Genomic DNA, 18624 nt, shown 5'->3' with positions numbered 1-18624 from the left:
AGCGGAGGACATGAAGCAAAGGACCACGGGCAGGAATCTACCCCGGGTCGCTGCGGTCAGCGCTGAGCCATCCTACCAGCAGGGGGCGCACCCCGCGCTCTACGCCGGGTCGCCCACAGACGAAACCAACGTCAACAACGCAGGACGACTACGGCACGTACCTTCCCTGACGACGGACGTGTTGCTGGGGAAACTCCTGCAGGTTCCGCTGTACGACATCACCTCCACGCTGTACTCCTGCCCGCAGTCCGACGTCTCGATGCTGCACGGCGGGGCGCTGGCGTTGCAGTACAGCGTCTGGCCGTCGCCCCGGGTCAGGGCGGCCGTGTAGCGGTCGGCCCCCGGGGTCGCGCTCCAGCCCACCTCCAGGGTCCCCGAGGCGCAGCTCACACTGGCGTTCACGTCCATCGGACCGCACGCAACTGGCCGGACAGACGGAGAGAACCAAAGCGTTTCCAACACGTGTGTGTGTGTGTGTGTGTGTGTGTGTGTGTGTGTGTGTGTGTCTGTGTGTGTGTGTGTGTGTGTGTGTGTGTGTGTGTGTGTGTGCAGATGGGGCGCGTTCATTTTTTGCAGGGCGCACCAAACAAAGCCATTCAAAGTATTACATTTACATTTGTAAAGTATTTTGCAAAGGCTTTCTTCCAAAGCGACGTACAACGGTTCATGCACAGTCTCACACTCACACACACACTCACACTCACACACACACACACACACACACACACACACACACACACAGCACCAGCGGTGTCAATGCAAGGCGACGTCCGGAGCAGTGAGGGTGAGGCGTCTCGCTCAGGGACACCTCGACACTCTAGCTAGGCCGAGCCGGGGAATCGAACTAGCGACCTTTCGGTTAGAAGTCCCCCCCCCCTGCTCTAGCTCCCGAGCCCCTGGACCGAGCCCCAGCGGAACCCACCGGAGTCCATGCTGACGGGGCTGGACGGCATGCTGGGGCAGACGCCGTCGTGCTGGTTGACGGACACTGTGTAACGCTGGCCGCAGCGCAGGCTGGTGACGGTGCAGCGGTGCTGGGTGGTGCTGCAGCTGCGCAGGCGGCCCTCCGGGTCCGCCAGCGTGGCCGTGTAGGAGCCCGTGTCGGGCCGGCTGCCCCAGGAGACCAGCGCCTGGTTGGCCCCGCAGTCCAAGGTGGCGACGACGCTGTCTGGGGGACACGAGGCTAGGGGGGGGGGGGGGGGGGGCGGGGGGGGGGGGCGACACGGGGGGTTAGTCATGTGTCACTCAATCACCTGTCATTGAAGAACATCGGATGCGTTGTCATGGGGATTTCTACAGATTCAGTCTAACTTATTCGTTGAGTTGCTCATCCGAAAAAACAGATGCAGGAATTTTTGTTTTGGTTGCAATGCAAACAATGTGTCCACGGCAACGGACGGCTCTGCATCACACCAAGTCAGGCGCAAGCGTTGCCCGTTCCCTGCAGTTAAACGTGCCGTGCAATCGGACGCGTTCTACGAACACGGCGGCAGATCAAAGAGCTGTTTACCCGTCTCCACGGTGACCCTGGCGCTCTCGGAGCTGTTGCAGCGGGAGTTGGAGGAGACGACGGAGGCGGTGTAGGCGGTGCTGCACCGCAGCCCCTCGACCCGGCAGGACGTGCCGAGGGTATGGCAGACGCTCCTGCGGCCCGCCGCGTCCACCGCCAGGCCGGTGTAGAACATCGCGCCGGGCGCCTCCTCCCAGCTCAGCGTGACGGAGTCGGCGCCGCAGTCCATGGTGGCCGAGACGTTTTGGGGAACGCACGGGCCTGCGGGGGGCACGGACATGGCGGTCAGTGGGATCCAACCTGTCTGCTCGTCCACGGGACGCGCCGCGTCCGGTGCGGCCCCGTATCGTCGCATAACAGTTTGAGATTTACTACAGGCGCCACGACGGACGACAGGAAACTAAGGCCCGATCCCATTTCTACCCCTTACCGCTTCCCCTTACCCCTTCCCCTGCCCCTTACCCTTACCCCTTCCCCTTACCCCTTCCAAACAAGGGAGAAGGGTATGCCCCTTACCCTTACCCCTTACCCCTTCCCCTTACCCCTTCCAAACAAGGGAGAAGGGTAGAAATGGGATTGGGCCCAAGGCCCAATACCATTTCTACCCCTTGCGCCTTCCCCTTACCCCTTATCCTTACCCCTTACCCCTTCCCCTTACCCCTTCAAAACAAGGGGGAGGGGTAAGGGGTAGAAATGGGATTGGGCCTAAATCACCCTCACCAGTTTCAGACACGGTGTTCACGAGGGTTCTGCTGGCACACTCGTCGTCGAAGGCGGTCAGGCTGGTGGTCAGATGCTGGCCACACTGGATGCCGTGCATGGTGCAGTTGGTGCCGGTGGAGCTGCAGTTTCGGAGGTCGTTTGGGCCCTGGTTGCCGAGGGCGATCACCTCGTAGTAGAAGGCTCCGGCCGCTGGCTCCCATGTGACCAGCACTTGGTCCGAATGGCAGCTGGAACTGGTGGTGAAGGTTTTGGGGTTGCAGGGTGCTGCTCTTAGGAGAAGGGGGTTTCCAATCGTTAACAACAACAATAACAATACAAATAGTATCATAAGTAATATTCAATTTAAAGCAGTTCCTGAAATACAGTTGCAAATGAAGTAAATACGAATCGTGTATTTTATGCTACTTTCATGCACTTGTAAAAAAATAAACGCAGAGAGACACATTTGATCTGTTTACAGATGTGTCAGTTTTATCCACTAGGTGGTTCTGTCGCATTCAAATGCGTCTGATGTGAGCCCGCGGCATGTCACTCTTTCAAATGGCAATTTTTTAAATTCTTAACTTTCCAGCTACGTTACATCTGCTGCACTGCTGTAATGCAATGAGGCTTTCGCACCTGTCCTAATAAAAGAGGGGGGACTAGACTGGCTGGAGCAGTCTCCGGTGACGGAGGAGACTGTGAAGTTGTAGCTCCGCCCACATGTCGTCCTCGTGAAGATGCAGTCGGTACCAGCCGTCATGCAGTGCTGGATCTCTCCCTGAAGGGAAAGCAGGAGAAACATTATCCTCCTAAAGTGCTTAATGTTCTACTGAACCTCTCTGGTTATGATGGAAACATTCTCGTTAAGTGAAGTAGTCTATGATGTGTCATGATTGGGAATGAACAATCTATCAATCTGCCCGTATCAATTGCATAAGAAGATTCACACACAACAATGATACAATTGTCTATATATTTGTAGTCATGTTTCTAATGAAGAACCCATTATACAATATAATATGTTTACAAAATGAATTAATTATCACACTCTGTCACACTCTCTGATGTAAACAATGACCGATGACATAATCGTTGATGATGACTACAAACAGATGCTGTGTCTGAAATCGCGCACTTACGTAAGTGCACTTACATTGAGTGCACTTCATTATCCCTACAGTACACTTACTTATAGGCGCAGTGCTCTCATTTCTACAGTGCAAAGACTGAAATTATTTTGTGCTTTGGCAACCCGGCTCCGGAACAGTGCCCCTGGTGGCCAGGGGAGAGGTGGTATACGGGGTATACCGCCCATTTCCCCCAGAGGGCGCCAGTGAGCGCATTGGCGCTGTCACCAATTAGCGCCAATGTGAAGCACCTGAGGAGCAGGTGGAGGAGCATTGGCTTAGCGGCTTCAAGACTTGTTTGGTTTAATAAACATGCCATTTTGGCTCAATGGACGGAATCATGTGCCGATGTGGGGGAGGCGGGTCACTCTCAGAGCCGCGGTGCCACACTTAGTACCTAACCGTTCGGGACTAAGCTAAAAGCTAACGTCAACATACCATTGAGTCCACCAGCGTCGCTATGTAGTGATCTGTGTGATTGACCCGATCCCAGGATAAGCTGATGAGATTGATGGAACACTCTCTGTACAGTTGTAGATTATCCGGAGCACAGGACACTGTCACAGAAAGACATAAAGTAAGGGAATTAGACAGGAATCGACTGAGCTAAACCGATAGTTAGACAGTGACATATAAAGAGTTGGACATAGAATAGATAGCTATTGAGTTATACAGATAGTTACACAGATATGTAGATCATTACAAAGATAGAGTTGTACAAGTAGTTACTATATACAGTCAGACAAAGATAGAGATATAGTTAGACAGAGATAGTTGGATAGAGGTAAAGTTAGACAAAGAAAGATTTAGGTAGAGTCAGACAGAGATAAAGTTAGACAGAGATAGATAAATATCTATCTATATATTTATATATATAGTAAGACAGAGAGAGATGGTTCGATATATTTATAGTTAGACAGATAAATATAGTAAGATATAGATATAGTTAGACAGATGGCTGGATAGTTAGATTTAGATATTGTAAATATATATATATTTAACTATCTTTGTCTACCTTATATTATAACAACATAAGATAGTTAGAGTACGACAGAGCTATGAATAGATATAGAGAGACAGAGTAGATATATTTACAAAGATTGATAGAGATAGATAGTTAGACAGAGATCGGTGGCTAGATATAGATTTATAAAGACAGAGATAGTTAGACAGATAGATGGTTAGATAAAGTTAGAGAGATAGATTGTTAGATAAAGTGAGACAGAGATGGATAGTTAGACAGATATATGGTTAGATAGTCAGACAGAGCTTGATAGTTAGATAGAGATATAGAAAGAAACTATATATAGTAAAACAGAAAAATATATAAATGTTAGACAGAGAGATAGAGAGAGTTACATATCATTAGACAGAGATTGAGACAGTCAGTTACAGTGATATAGGTAGACTCCGCTAGTGGACGAAGAAACCAGGTAAACCTAGTCACATCAAAGGAAGGCGTCACAATGACTTTTCAGGTTAAAACGCCCCGATATTGAAAATAATACTCCATGCCTTTCACTCTAAGAGGTTTCAGGTTTCCATAAACAGAGGCCCATTCTCATAAGGCTGAAAACAACACAATATATTGTGACAACAGAGCTCAAAAGGAGACCCAGTTCTCAAAGAGACGCCCAGAGACGCACGCAAGCACAGAAGTGAACTTCAGAACTCAAAAATGTGTTGGGAAGGAGGAACATGGCTATTGAAGTGAAGCACAGCGACGTCAACAACAGTTTGTAGGAAATCTGATGATTACTAAGCGTTTCACAAAGTTATAGAATGTTTTAATTTAAGTCTGGGCTGAACACAAATCTACTCACACAACACCATACCCGTACCCTGTGGCCCTGTGCGATCGACCGATAAGTTGGCGTTCCATGAGGGCCTTTTGCACCGGAGACGTGATTGGTCATGAGGAAGGTGGCCACCCTGGTTGGCACACATCGGTATTTTGGACTCTCACCGGTCTGAAAGTTGGTGGTTGAGTTTCCGTGGCTCTCGCAGTCCCCGGCGATGGTGATGACGGACACCACATAGCTCTGGCCGCAGGCCATCCCCTCGATCTGGCACTGGGAGCCCCGGCTGAGGCAGGACTTCACCGTGCCGTTGTGGGTCGCCGTGGCCCGGTAGGAGTCGGCTCCAACCACGGGAACCCAGGAGACCACCGCCGTGTTGCTGGAACATCTGTAGTCCACCACCACACCGCTGGCGGCACTGGGGGCTGCACGGCACGCAACGCAAGGTGTTGTTAGATTGTGTTGGAGAGAGGGGTCTCAACGTCAAAGGTGTGTCGCACAAAGGGAACATTGAACTTCTCTCGTCAAGAGAACTGTATGACATGTTGGTTCTTCCTTCTACTTAACACTAAGATGTGTTCTACAGAGCATGAATACTTGTTTAAAAATATGGGTCATGTCTTATTAACCAGGACCTCCTCCTTCAGGAGAAACACGAAGAGAAACAAGAGCATATGCAAAACAAAATGAGCATCCAATTAGTGACCACAACCTGTGGGTGTGTCACACTCATGAAGGCCTCATTGTTGCCTTATCTCAGCCTGAAATAAAAACCTACCAAGAAGGCTCCATCCATGCCTTCAATGTTCCCCCACACAGTTTGTTGACGTGACAATAACAAGAAAGTCATGAAGGAACCCAAATCCCCCACCTCCTCCCTGCCCGAGATAATATTCTGCATGTGTGAATGGAGCGCCTCGGAATGAAAGGCTGACCTAGATTCTAATCGCACAGTTATTGATATTGGCCCTGGCCCTGACTCACCGTCGCTGGTGAATGAGACATCGTTGGGCTCTCCGGGCAGCAGGAATCGGTGGAACGAGGACACAGAGATGTCATAGGTGGTACATAACAGGGTGTCAAAGTCCAGATAGGGAGCCGTTGCGTTTGCCACCATTGGTTCACTGTTTGGCTGGTCTTGGTTCCGGATTGTGACTCGATACAGCAGAACGCGATCCACTGGCTGCCACGACACTCGGGCTCTCTGGCGGCCGTTCTGCCGCACGACGATATCGTTTGGGGGTGGCGCAACTGAGACAGGGACAGATGGAGTGTTTGAATCAGTTGCTACACATTGTACCATTCCCCTCAATCAATCACACAATGATCGATTCAAATTGAGATAGGAACCTATTGATATCCATATCTAAGAGTGTAGCCTACACTTAATTATCTTTTTTGTTTTCTTACAAGATTAATAAAGTGCTAACAATTGTAATATTTGACTGTGACAAATATCCCATGCAGAGAGAAAAAACCCCCCCCCCAGCTTTAGAGTTCAACAACGAAGCCCCCACTTACGTGTCAAGATGGGTTTCAGAGCGCTCCGAAGCCCCCTGCCGGCCTCGTTCTCGGTGAATACGGAGCAGTTGTACACTGTCCTGGGCTCCAGTCCGGTGAATACCACGCTGGTATTTCTCAAAATCATTTGGTGATTCTGTCCAGCCTGTCCTTCCATCAAGACGATGTATGTGTCCGTGGTCGGGACACGTGCCCACTCTAGCCGAACGCTTGTACTGGTCAGTGCCCTCCGGTATATTATCTGGGAGGTTGCGGGCACTAGAAAGAAGACGAGTGCAAAGGCATTTCAATGACACTGCTAGGCGTGTTGCATGCTTATTATAGGTATGTGCGTAACTGTTCATTTGAATAATAACAACAAAACATTGCTGTTGAGTACGACTAACGTACACGTTAAAATACTCGAATTGAATAACTTGATTTGTGTTCTTTATATTTTCAAGTCCTACTGAACGTGGATGCTTACCTGTGGACGCCTCTTGCGTAACGTGGCATACTACAAAGTAATATTGGAAGACTTTAAGGGTCACGCTGTAGTGGGCTCCTGGCCGTAAACCGTGAACGTCCGTTTCTTTGGTGGACCCCGGTAACGTCAACACAACAGGTGCAATGTCTGTCGAGTTGATAACTCGTATGTCCAAAAAATAATTTGTTGCCCCGAGATAATGATCCCATTTTACATGAAGCGTTGAAGGGCTTTGAGAACTCACTGATGTGATTATGCATGGTCCTGAAAGAGACGGAGATGGTGATGTTTGATCATTCTTGAACAAAAAAACAGCCGCCTCTCCTTTAATAAAATACTAAAACTTACTTACACATCTATATCTACACTTCAATTCTATCAACATCCTCAACATAACATCTTATAAAATTTGAACAAATTAATATTCAACCTTCTTAGACTCCGCACAAAAACCAATGACTTACCTTCTGCATGAGTAAATGGTATCTGTAGAAACAATAATGTGGAAAAAAGGTTTAAAAATGAATATGATCGTAATGTTATTCAAGGATTTTACCGTTGAAAATGGTCAGTTACCTGAGTTAGCGATAGGAATATCAAAGAAACCCCTATAGCTCCCACCAATCCCATCTTTGACATTGACTGCTGGATCACCATTCGTTTAGTATACAGGTGAGTCCAACACAAAAGATATTCTGGATTCTTTTTAGCGACGGCCCAGGTAGTCCTAGGGTGTGGGAACCAATCAGTAGGGTCCAAATGGGGCCAGGCTTTCCCCTGAGGGCCCGCGGCTATGAAAGGTATCAGGGGACGATAGCACAGGGTGGGGAGGTGGGAGGGGTGGACGAGAGTACGATGGTTGTATCTCAAGTGATGGATGCGCCAACCACTCCCTCTCTCTCTGTGTGTCTCTCTCTGTCTCCATCATCTCCCCCTTCTGTCTCTATGTCTGTCCATCTTATGTTAAAGCTAATTTGGAGATCTTTTCCTTTTTATGGCTCCCGACTCATGGCTCCCTGCTTTATCCAGAGCTTTCTGTGTATGAGTCTGTGTGCGTACACATGTGCCCTTGCAAATGGTCCGGGAATGATCTCTGTTTCGTGCTTTTTAGAAAGTTAGCTCTCTGCCTGTAGTGTTAGGTATTGCTGATTGCAGGGAATGGGCGATCTGAAGGGGTCAGCGACTTCAAATCTCAAATGAATGTGAGTATGGATATGAATATAAAGGCTTAAATGTAAACATCCACTGTTGATAAGACACCTGACTGACATCAGGCTGCAGGGTCCCTCCCACTTTGATAGGATTTGACATAAAGCTGCTGACCCACAAGCCTGCTGTGTTCCCACCACACACACACACACACACACACACACACACACACACACACACACACCCACACACACACACACACACACACACTCCTGGTAACCCATAGACCTGCACAGTATGGGTCTGACGCAGGTCTGTTTTCTAAACGGCCCTCGTAGTTTCTCTCTTCCCATTCTCGGTTTGCCTCCAGTCACTCTATTCGCTGCTACATGTCTCTCTCATAAATAAAAAAATAGAACATGTCCCAGATGTAGATAGATGTTAAAATTCAAGGTATCGATCGAGTTAAACAATGTGTTGCTCAGACACATCTTTGTGTAGATATCTAACAACACATTTCAAACGAGTTACGTCATGGCAAAGTGAATGCAGATATCTTGAGTATTTCTGTCGTTCAAGGACTAAGGGGTCACGAAACCGAGAGAGGGTATTGATATGAATTTGAACTGCTGTGTCCTGTTCCAATGCTTGTTACTCAGTTTTTTCCCCATCGTTGTAACAATACATGGGAACAGAGGAGAGAGTGACCCGATCCACGGAGATAAAGCTTGGGAAGGGCGGGCACAGGAGACAGGTGCCGCTGAAAGCAAAGCAGCTTCTTGGGAATACGTGACTCCGGCCCAACAAGGCATGCATACAAACCTTTGTCCTGGTAGAAAGTGCTGCTACTGTATGTGGTTACAGTCTGCACCTTCACCCCCCCCCAAATTAGTTTCAACATTGTTGAGTCACGGTCTTGGAGTGGAATCGACAACGGTCACGTTATTTATCGAACACACCGATTTTAAAATGTAATCACAGAACTGTTTTTTTTATGATGGCTATATTCTTGAATTAAAGGGATCCTTTATCCCATGACGATACAACGGTACTCTTGGCTGAACAACGTATATTGGGAAGAAGGAAGTCAACATGAAAATGGATCCGTCCAACAAACAGTGGCAGGGAACCTGAGGTGCCCTGCTTAAACAATGGAGCAACTTTTGAGCACGATGAATTAAGAACAAGGATGAGAATGCACTCACTTTTCAATGTGTTTCCCGGCACCTGTGATACTGTGTTGCCATAACTACAGGAACAGGTCACAGTGATTTATCATGATGCGACACACAGCACTGAACTCCCAAGTAACTTAAGACAGAGAGAGAGTCAGAAAGTGTGTGTATTAACAGTGACAAAGTGTAATTACAGGAATGACCAATGCTTTCCCCTCAAATATTTGACATTCAAACCAATGAGAAAAGCCCCCTTTGATTTGAAAGAAGAGCAGAGACAGAGGAATCCCTGATTTGACTTTTTACGGTCAAAATGGAACAAATGTATAGATATAATTATACAACGGGGGACCTAAATCCAGCGATCTGATTGGTTCCCAACTGTTGTATAATGAGCGTATACATAACTGCTATATACATGACGCTGCGCGTCGGGGCCGGACAACGCCCCTTAACAGTGGTATAATGAGCACATACCACAGCCTGGCGTGATCTATTGCTTACATATATAACAAGCAAAATTATATATTCTTTCAGCCAGGGATTATAAGAGCAGAGGAACATACAGGCCGATACTTTTTCCACAAATAAATGAATACTCCAACTTAAAAAAACGTAAATAAATACAAACTTGATGTTAAATATATAAAATACAGTAACCATAAACCAAGGGATTAAATAACTGACTTTTTGTTGTTTAAGGTAACAAAAGGATGTGACCACACTGGCAACCACTGGTAAGCCGGAACGAAGAACAAAAATGCACAAAACAAATAATGGGTGACAAAAATACATGCCTTCTCCGTATCACCGATAATAGATCCTATAATTACCTGGATTCAATTCTAAAGCCTTGGCCTGCAGGTTGTGCATCATGAAGCTATGATACTGTAGGCCATCATAAATAGTGGCAACAGCAACTGTCTATGGCCCACTAGTTGGCGTACAATACTGGCAAAGGTGTGGCGATACCGATAATTGCACTAAGCCTTTTTGTACAACAGCAACTGTCTGCAATTTGAGGTGTTTTGGTAACGGAATAGGCCTATTGTGTTTTCTAAAGCTCCTTGCTTGTTCACTTTCTTACAGTCTTGATCCATGCCATGGTTTTTAAATGAAAGCATCAGAATCAACCTTCTCACCCCCATCCCCAGTACCACGTAGCGCCCCCTGGAGGACAGAGCCTTCACCATCGCCGCCCCTACCCTCTGGAACTCCCTCCCTCTGGCCATCCGAAACTCTGATACACTCCTTTCGTTCAAAAGTCAACTTAAATCCCATCTCTTCAGGACACCTACAACGTCTGCTAAATCATCCTCCGCCATCTTCCACCCTCTCTCTCTTAATGTGTTGTCTTGTTTATTGGCCTTTTGTTTGAGTGTCTGGACTGTAGGTATGCATTCCTTTTTGTAAAGCGTCTTTGAGTACCAAGAAAAGCGCTGTAAAAAAACGATATTTTATTATTATTATTATTATTATTATTAATATGGATGTGTAGGAAGCGTCACCATGCCCCCACCAGCCCACACCGGACCGCCCTGCCACGCCACGTCCGCTAACACCTCTGGGGGGGGGGGGGGGGCACAGGTTGGGAGGGGCGGGTTGGCGGGTCACACCGGGCAGGGGATGGGACAATGGGCTTTGGTTTTTGTTTGGTTTCTTATGAAGTAGGGCAATCCTGGAAAGGGTTAGATCTGGTTTTGGTAGGTATGGTTACCCAGTTTTACGACACGATACGACAATACTTTACTGTCAGAGCAAAGTCTGAAATTTGTCTTGAATCCCGGCAGCTCCATTTGCAAACATCACAGACGAGACCTCAGGACAGGAACGGCAAAAACAGGACCTCACGCCAGGACCCACGAATAAAAAGTAAATACATACGTTCAACATAACATTACACCAACAGAAGACAACATTTAAGGCTTTAGCCTGCTGATCTGGGATTAAGGGCCTGGTTCAGTTGACTGGTGAACAAAGGAGTACTTCAGTCTAACCTTTCTGAATGTTGGAAACCTATATCTCCCATTCGATGGCGATAGATTGAACTCTGTGTCCAGGAGCGGGTTGGGTCTAAGGAAATGGTTTTAACCAACCCCCAGTGTGTTTGTATGTTAGGCTGATTCATTCAGTTTCTGGAGTGGTTGACCCTATCTTTGAACAGAATTTCAGTTGGTGGAGCAGTTTTGACTTTAAAGCAGACAAACTATTGTACCATGTATTATTGCAGTACTTTAACACACTCATAAACACAGCTGCATATGGTCCATTTTATGTATTTTTATTTGATGGCGATACCCTGACGTCTGGGAAAGGTTTTGTGCTGACAGCTCAATATTTACATAGATGAATGGGAGGCCAACCCATTGCAGAGGCATACACCGACCGCACACATACACACACACACACACACACACACACACACACACACACACACACACACACACACACACACACACACACACACACACACACACACACACACACACACACACACACAGGGTTAAGTGAGCCGCCACTCGCAAACACGCAGTGTCTTCCCGGTACTCTACCCAGTCCATGTGGTTGCAAAGACATTTTTTGTATTACTCTCTACTGTGAACTATCCAAATAAAAAAAGAATAGGCACATTGCTATGTAACACAATTGTAAACGGCGCCCTCTAGTGTATACTTTTTCTGAATTCTGTCTTATTGCATATCTGACGCTGTTGATTGTGCAGGTCATATCAGTGGGGTTTCCAGGATCTCTGGGACCCTGGGCGAGATCCCCAACCACGCTTAGGTTGCCATTGCTATAAACGGCCCTACTACATATATTTAGAATGATCTGTAGAATAATCTTGTATAGGAAATCTAGTTGGAACACATTGTCCTTTTCACAAGGACTTTCTCTGGCATATGTAAGAGCTCCAAGACAATTATTAAATTCATGTTTTATCAGTTTTTGTCAACTCAATTTTAATATCATATTATTGTAAAGTATTTCCGATCTGACTCGGTTTTTTGATGTCATTGATCTCATGTGACCGCCATTGTATATTCTATTTTTTTGTTTGTTTGTTTCTTCTAGAGTTACATCATTGAAAATAGTGCCCGATGGGTTTCCATGATAACAGAGGGAGTTTGAATGGATGGAGTTAAGTTGCAAGTTGCTGGAACCAACAGGAACCTCCCAGAACTTGTTTTCCTCAAACAAACCAAAACAAAAGAGTTGATATATGATAACTGCTGTTCAGAACATTATGACAACATGTAATGTAAATGTGGACACTTCAAAACGCATAGGGTAGGCCTACTTACCACGTGCTAGTCCACACTTATCTCAAGCTCTAACATGCGTCAAAATATATTGAGTCAACTGAAAAGTACAAATAAACCAAACATACGATAATAGCCTATCACTCAAACGTTGGTTGTGATATCGAAAAGTGGCGGGAGAAGTAAAAGACGGTGTGCTCTCTCAGCTTTCACTGTTCAATTAGGCCTACTGACATGATAAGGCTCTTTGTCACTACAATTCGTCAACACCAGATGGAGGCATTCCTCGTGCATTTAAATTAGTCTAACTAAATAAAGTAAATGGATCCAACATATGTCCTGCTAATTAAACACTAACTAGATAACAAATTATTCAGCCAAAAGTAATAATACAGTTTTCATTTTCTGGGTGGCCTACAGTGAATATTGAGCCAAATTGATAAGCAGCATACTAGACTCTTCCGTTTCCGTATGTATGGTCATGAATACTGTACTCAGCAACATAAATAAATAAATAGTTAACGGCGCATGGGCATGTTGTCTGACTTTTGGGATTAATAAAATAAAAAAAACTACACAAACAAAAGATATTACCGTCTTTTCACGCCTTTTATGGTAACACGTATTATATTAGTAACCTGACGTTGCTCCAACAATCCTGATGGTCACGGATTCATCATCCAATGCCATTTGCCATTACAATGAAGTAAGAAGACATGACTGCCCTTCAATCTGACATCACAAGTCGGGTTTTCAGTAATAGGCTTATCTCTCCATCATACAACTGTGTGTGTGTGTGTGTGTGTGTGTGTGTGTGTGTGTGTGTGTGTGTGTGTGTGTGTGTGTGTGTGTGTGTGTGTGTGTGTGTGTGTGTGTGTGTGTGTGTGTGTGTGTGTGTGTGTGTGTGTGTGTGTGTGTGTGGAGCCATTGGAAAAACCTTGCTTCAATCTTTTTATTAATTGAGACATAGATCCGATTGTACAAATCTGATACAGTCCAAACTAGTTCATACATCTTGCGGGACTATTGAGCACACAGAAGAGATCATTAATGACATATTGCATAGGTATTTAAGTAAGTCAGTCAGCATTGGAGTCGTGTTCTATAGAAGCTAAATACTTTGCATATGCTCTTTGGTAAGGACACATTTTTTATTGGATAAATTACTAACCAATCAGAGAGAATGACAAAATGTTTTATTTAAGGCTGGCCAGGTATGGTTCAAACCCACCTTTTGCATCTTTATTTAATACAAATGTTTTTTGTTCCCTTTCACAAGCTTGGCTTTGCTTTTTTTTTGGCCACATTATAATATCAAATTCTAGTATGAATGACTTCCAATCAGACTTGGTTTTAATGATGACACCGCTCTTATGTGACAACGCTTATATTTACTATTTTTATTATTTTAGTTAGTTACACCGTTGTAAAAAGTTTCCCTCATTGGTGTCCATGATGAGGGAGGATAAATTGAGAAGGAGGTAAGTTGCTACCGGAACCAACCGGAACCACCCAGAACCTGTATTCACAAAACAAAACAAAACAACAAAACCAGCCTTGGGTGGTTAAACAATGAGCAGTGCCCTCAGAACACTGTGTCAACAATGATATATATATTTACATTTACCATTCAAATGCCTACGGGTGTAGGGCAATCTGTTTTATTGACACTTACCGTGTGTGCTAGTCCACAAATTGTTTTCCTCTGTATATTACTGAAAGAAAACACATGATTGCAATTTATAGGACATTTTAATTGTGGTCAAACTATCTCTAATGTAGAATCCATGAGAAATATAAAGGTTCAGTGAATCAAATTAAAAGCCATTAATCTAAAATGGTACCAAACAAGGTTTTGTCTGTTGATTTTAGCTGCTCATAACTGCTATTATATTTTAATAAATTAGCTTGTATGTGTCCATTCAACATGAATAATACATGTATTTATCAACTGATAGTACTGCTAGAATAAAGAGATCTACTTACCCATGCCTAGATTGTAGCCTGAACATGTGACTGAAAACCAAAAGCACAGTGATGAAGAGTGAATAAATCGATGATTTATACAGATGATTTCAGTGTTGAATGCATTGGATTAATGGAACTGGAATCTCTGCGGCATTTGACCATGTAAAACACACACACGCGCACACACACACACACACACACACACGCACACGCACACGCACACGCACACACACACGCACACGCACACACACACGCACGCACGCACACGCACGCACGCACATCCCATCAAAGATTGTTTAATACTTTGCAAAATATTAATTTTATGAAATGATAATCATCCATTGAAGATTGAAGTGTACCATTTTAAGTGCAATATAAATTTAATTTATTATTATTATTATTAATATTATTATTATTATTATTATTATTATAATCGCCTGCAGTACCTAAATACAGCCTCTGGTGGCAGAATTCCACCCTGGTGCCGTCTGCGGCCAGCGGGGCCACCAGCAGCACATAGATGTTCCCACACTGGATGTTCTCCAGGTCACAGCTGGACTGGCCCGGCAGCGGGCTGCAGGTGTAGTTGGTGCTGCCGGTCATCTCTACCGTGTAGTTGTGGCCGCCGCTGGAAGGGCGCCAGTGCACGCGCAGACCGCTCCCGGCCGTCCGGTACAGCTTGATGCCTGACGGACAGCAGGCACCTAACACAGACAGGGGGGGGGGTAGGGTTAGGGTTAGGGTTAGCTAACCCTAACCCTAACCCTAACCCTAACCCCAAGGAAAAGGCATGCGCAGAAATGTATTTGTTCTATAAAAATGCAGGATTTTAACAGAACTTTCCTAAAGAAGGCTGACTCACTTTACCATAATACCACATCATTGCTCCATTAAAATCGACCAATTCCCTGCGGAAATGAATTCATGTTTTTGATATATATATATATATATATATATATATATATATATATATATATATATATATATATATATATATATATTTTTTTTTTTTTTAAATATTTTTCCTAATCATAGTGGAGAGTAGGACCAGCTCCAGTAAGACCAGTTCCGGTAAGACGCGGTTTTCCCACTCACTGGAGGAGAAGCCCTGGTAGGAGCAGTTGGCCATGTGCCCGGAGCGGCTGTAGGTCTCCATGGTGACGGTGTAGTTGGTGCCACAGGTGATGCATCCCATGAGGCAGTGGGGGTCCCGGGTGTGGCAGCTGGCGTGCCCCCGCGGGGACGTCAGCGTGGTGACGAAGGAGTCCGCCCCTCTGGCGTGGGACCACGAGACGTTGGACATGGCCTGGGTCACCGGGTCCACCTCCAGGGAGGCGGGGCAACAGGGTGCTGGGGAGGACAGGTGGACGCTGTCAGGGGTGCAGAGTCCCTCCCCGCCTCCGGAAGAGACTCAGGACTCACCTGGGCACAGGTCACCTTGACTCTGCATGGTCCCTGCTTCGTATTTATACTACCCTTCATACTGTAAGTACCGCAACTTAAGTGTACTAATATGTATACTATTCCCCATACTGTAAGTACCTCACCTTTATTATATGAATATTTATACTACTCTCCATACTGTAAGACCACACCTTAAGTGTATCAATATACTGTAAGTACCTAACCTTAAGCGTATTTATACTACTCTCCATACTGCATGTACCACACCTTTAGTGTATTAATATTTATACTACTCTCCATACTGCATGTACCACACCTTTAGTGTATTAATATTTATACTACTCTCCATACTGCATGTACCACACCTTTAGTGTATTAATATTTATACTTTTATCCATACTGTACATACCTCACCTCGAGTGTATTTATACACTACTCTCCATACTGTACATACCTTACCTTTAGTGTATTCATATTTATACTACTCTCCACACTGTAAGTACCACACCTTAAGTGTATTAATATTTATACTTTTATCCATACTGTTCATACCTCACCTCTAGTGAATTTATACTACTCTCCATACTGTAAGTACCACACCTTAAGTGTATTAATATGCTGTAAGTACCTAATCTTTAGTGTATTTATACACTACTCTCCAGACTGTACATACCTTACCTTTAGTGTATTAATATTTATACTACTCTCATTGGAAGTCCCTGTCCGTCATCGTCCGACAGGTCAGAGCCCTCTGAACGTCGGACTCTCACCTGTTTCCAAGGGAACAGAGTAGCTGGGTAAACTCTGGCCCGCGGCGCTGTGCGCCACGGCGATGAAGTTGTAGGAGGAGCCGCAGGTCAGGGCGTCGACCTCGCAGCTGCGGGCGTCGGACCAGCAGGTGTGGCGGCCCCGCGGCCCCACGGCGCTCACCGTGTAGTTGGCGTCGCGGTTCTCCGCCGCCCAGCTCACCGTCACGCTGCTGCCGTTCCCCTGGGCCAGCGACAGGTCCGTGGGCGTGCAGGGAGCTGGGGACGGGAGGGGCACTGAGCTGAGACCGGGGGGGCAGGGGGGCCAGATTGGGCCACCCTGAATCAATGCATATCCTGGCCAATCTGGCAACACTGCAGTTGGTAGGTTGTTGGCCCACCACCGTCATTTAGATGTGTTTGTGTGTGTGTGTGTGTGTGTGTGTGTGTGTGTGTGTGTGTGTGTGTGTGTGTGTGTGTGTGTGTGTGTGTGTGTGTGTGTGTGTTTGTGTATGGTTATGTGGTTTGTCTTTGTGTGTGTGTGTGTGTGTGTGTGTGTGTGTGTGTGTGTGTGTGTGTGTGTGTGTGTGTGTGTCTGGTTATGTATATGTGTGTGGTTATGTGTGTGTGTGGTTGTGTATAAGTGTGTGTGGTTGTGTATATGTGGGTGTGGGTGTGGTTGTGTGTGTGTGTGTGTGTGTGTGTGTGTGTGTGTGTGTGTGTGTGTGTGTGTGTGTGTGTGTGTGTGTGTGTGTGGTTGTGTGTGTGTGTGTGTGTGTGTGTGTGTGTGTGTGTGTGTGTGTGTGTGTGTGTGTGTGTGTGTGTGTGGTTGTGTATATGTGTGTAAGTGTGGTTGTGTGTGTGTGTGTGTGTGTGTGGTTGTTTATATGTGTGTGTGTGGTTGTGTGTGTGGTTGTGTATATGTGTGGTTGTGTATATGTGTGTGTGGTTGTGTGTGTGGTTGTGTATATGTGTGTGTGGTTGTGTGTGTGGTTGTGTGTGTGTCCATACGTGTGTCCTTGAGGTGCGCCGGGCAGGCGCGGTTGCAGCCGCGGGCCTCGCTGCAGGGGGTGACGGTCACGGTGTAGGGGCGGTCGCAGCGCAGGTCCGACAGCACGCACACGGGGGCGCTGTCGTTGCAGACCAGCGCGACTCCGCCGTCCACCGCGTGCGTCTCGTACGCGTCGGCCCCCCGCGACTCCGCCCAGGTGACCTCAAAGGTGTCGGTGGTCGCCGCGGTGATGGTCACATGGTCGGGACAGCAGGGCACTGTGGTCAGGGCGGTTGGTTACTGATCTGATCTGTACATGAGTGAGTCACCACTCACGAGGCCCCCCTAGGTGTTGGGGGGGCGGGACCATGTTGTGAGTCAGGCCGAAAAGGGCTGCCCCCCAGATCCAGACCCGGACCCCCCCAGACCAGGACCAGGACCCCCCCAGACCAGGACCAAGACCCCCCCAGACCAGGACCAGGACCCCCCCAGACCAGGACCAAGACCCCCCCAGACCAGGACCAAGACCCCCCCAGACCAGGACCAAGACCCCCCCAGACCAGGACCAAGACCCCCCCAGACCAGGACCAGGACCAGTGAAGATGCAGAATGAGGGGATTTGGAATTATAAAAGGAAATTGTTTTATCCTGGCTCTACCACGAAAATGATGCTCCTAACTATTGTGCGAACGCATGGAGAAACCCAACAACAACAACAACAACAACAACAACAACAACAACAACAACACGGTGTGACGGGGGAGCAGACGAAGGGGACCCGGCGCAGGGGACCTACTGGTGGT

The 18624-nt window shown here is 46.6% G+C and overlaps 2 protein-coding genes across 2 annotated transcripts in view; both read right to left on the bottom strand.

Moving 5' to 3' along the window:
* The window catches only part of fndc7b (fibronectin type III domain containing 7b), a 44590-nt gene extending 36785 nt beyond the window's left edge, over nt 1-7805 (bottom strand). Inside the window, exons 1-12 of the mRNA XM_030371744.1 lie at nt 7705-7805; nt 7593-7614; nt 7129-7392; nt 6663-6920; nt 6126-6392; nt 5309-5566; nt 3781-3899; nt 2852-2993; nt 2231-2497; nt 1511-1771; nt 923-1183; nt 162-422 (exon numbers count right to left, since the gene is read on the bottom strand). Coding sequence (XP_030227604.1) covers nt 162-422; nt 923-1183; nt 1511-1771; nt 2231-2497; nt 2852-2993; nt 3781-3899; nt 5309-5566; nt 6126-6392; nt 6663-6920; nt 7129-7392; nt 7593-7614; nt 7705-7785 — 2461 coding nt within the window. The 5' untranslated portion in view covers nt 7786-7805. The remainder of the gene's footprint in view (nt 1-161; nt 423-922; nt 1184-1510; nt 1772-2230; nt 2498-2851; nt 2994-3780; nt 3900-5308; nt 5567-6125; nt 6393-6662; nt 6921-7128; nt 7393-7592; nt 7615-7704) is intronic.
* A 6081-nt stretch (nt 7806-13886) lies between these two features.
* LOC115556319 (fibronectin type III domain-containing protein 7) overlaps nt 13887-18624 on the bottom strand; it is a 9830-nt gene continuing 5092 nt past the window's right edge. The window contains exons 7-14 of the mRNA XM_030373518.1: nt 18618-18624; nt 17842-18099; nt 16855-17109; nt 15776-16030; nt 15127-15384; nt 14699-14728; nt 14388-14427; nt 13887-14231 (exon numbers count right to left, since the gene is read on the bottom strand). The exon at nt 18618-18624 is cut by the window's right edge and continues 248 nt beyond it. Coding sequence (XP_030229378.1) covers nt 14396-14427; nt 14699-14728; nt 15127-15384; nt 15776-16030; nt 16855-17109; nt 17842-18099; nt 18618-18624 — 1095 coding nt within the window. The 3' untranslated portion in view covers nt 13887-14231; nt 14388-14395. The remainder of the gene's footprint in view (nt 14232-14387; nt 14428-14698; nt 14729-15126; nt 15385-15775; nt 16031-16854; nt 17110-17841; nt 18100-18617) is intronic.

Source organism: Gadus morhua, chromosome 12 (genome assembly GCF_902167405.1).
Source record: "Gadus morhua chromosome 12, gadMor3.0, whole genome shotgun sequence".
Taxonomy (NCBI): Eukaryota; Metazoa; Chordata; class Actinopteri; order Gadiformes; family Gadidae; genus Gadus; species Gadus morhua.
Note: the sequence above shows the minus strand (reverse complement) of the source record. Positions and strands in the feature narration are given on the sequence as shown.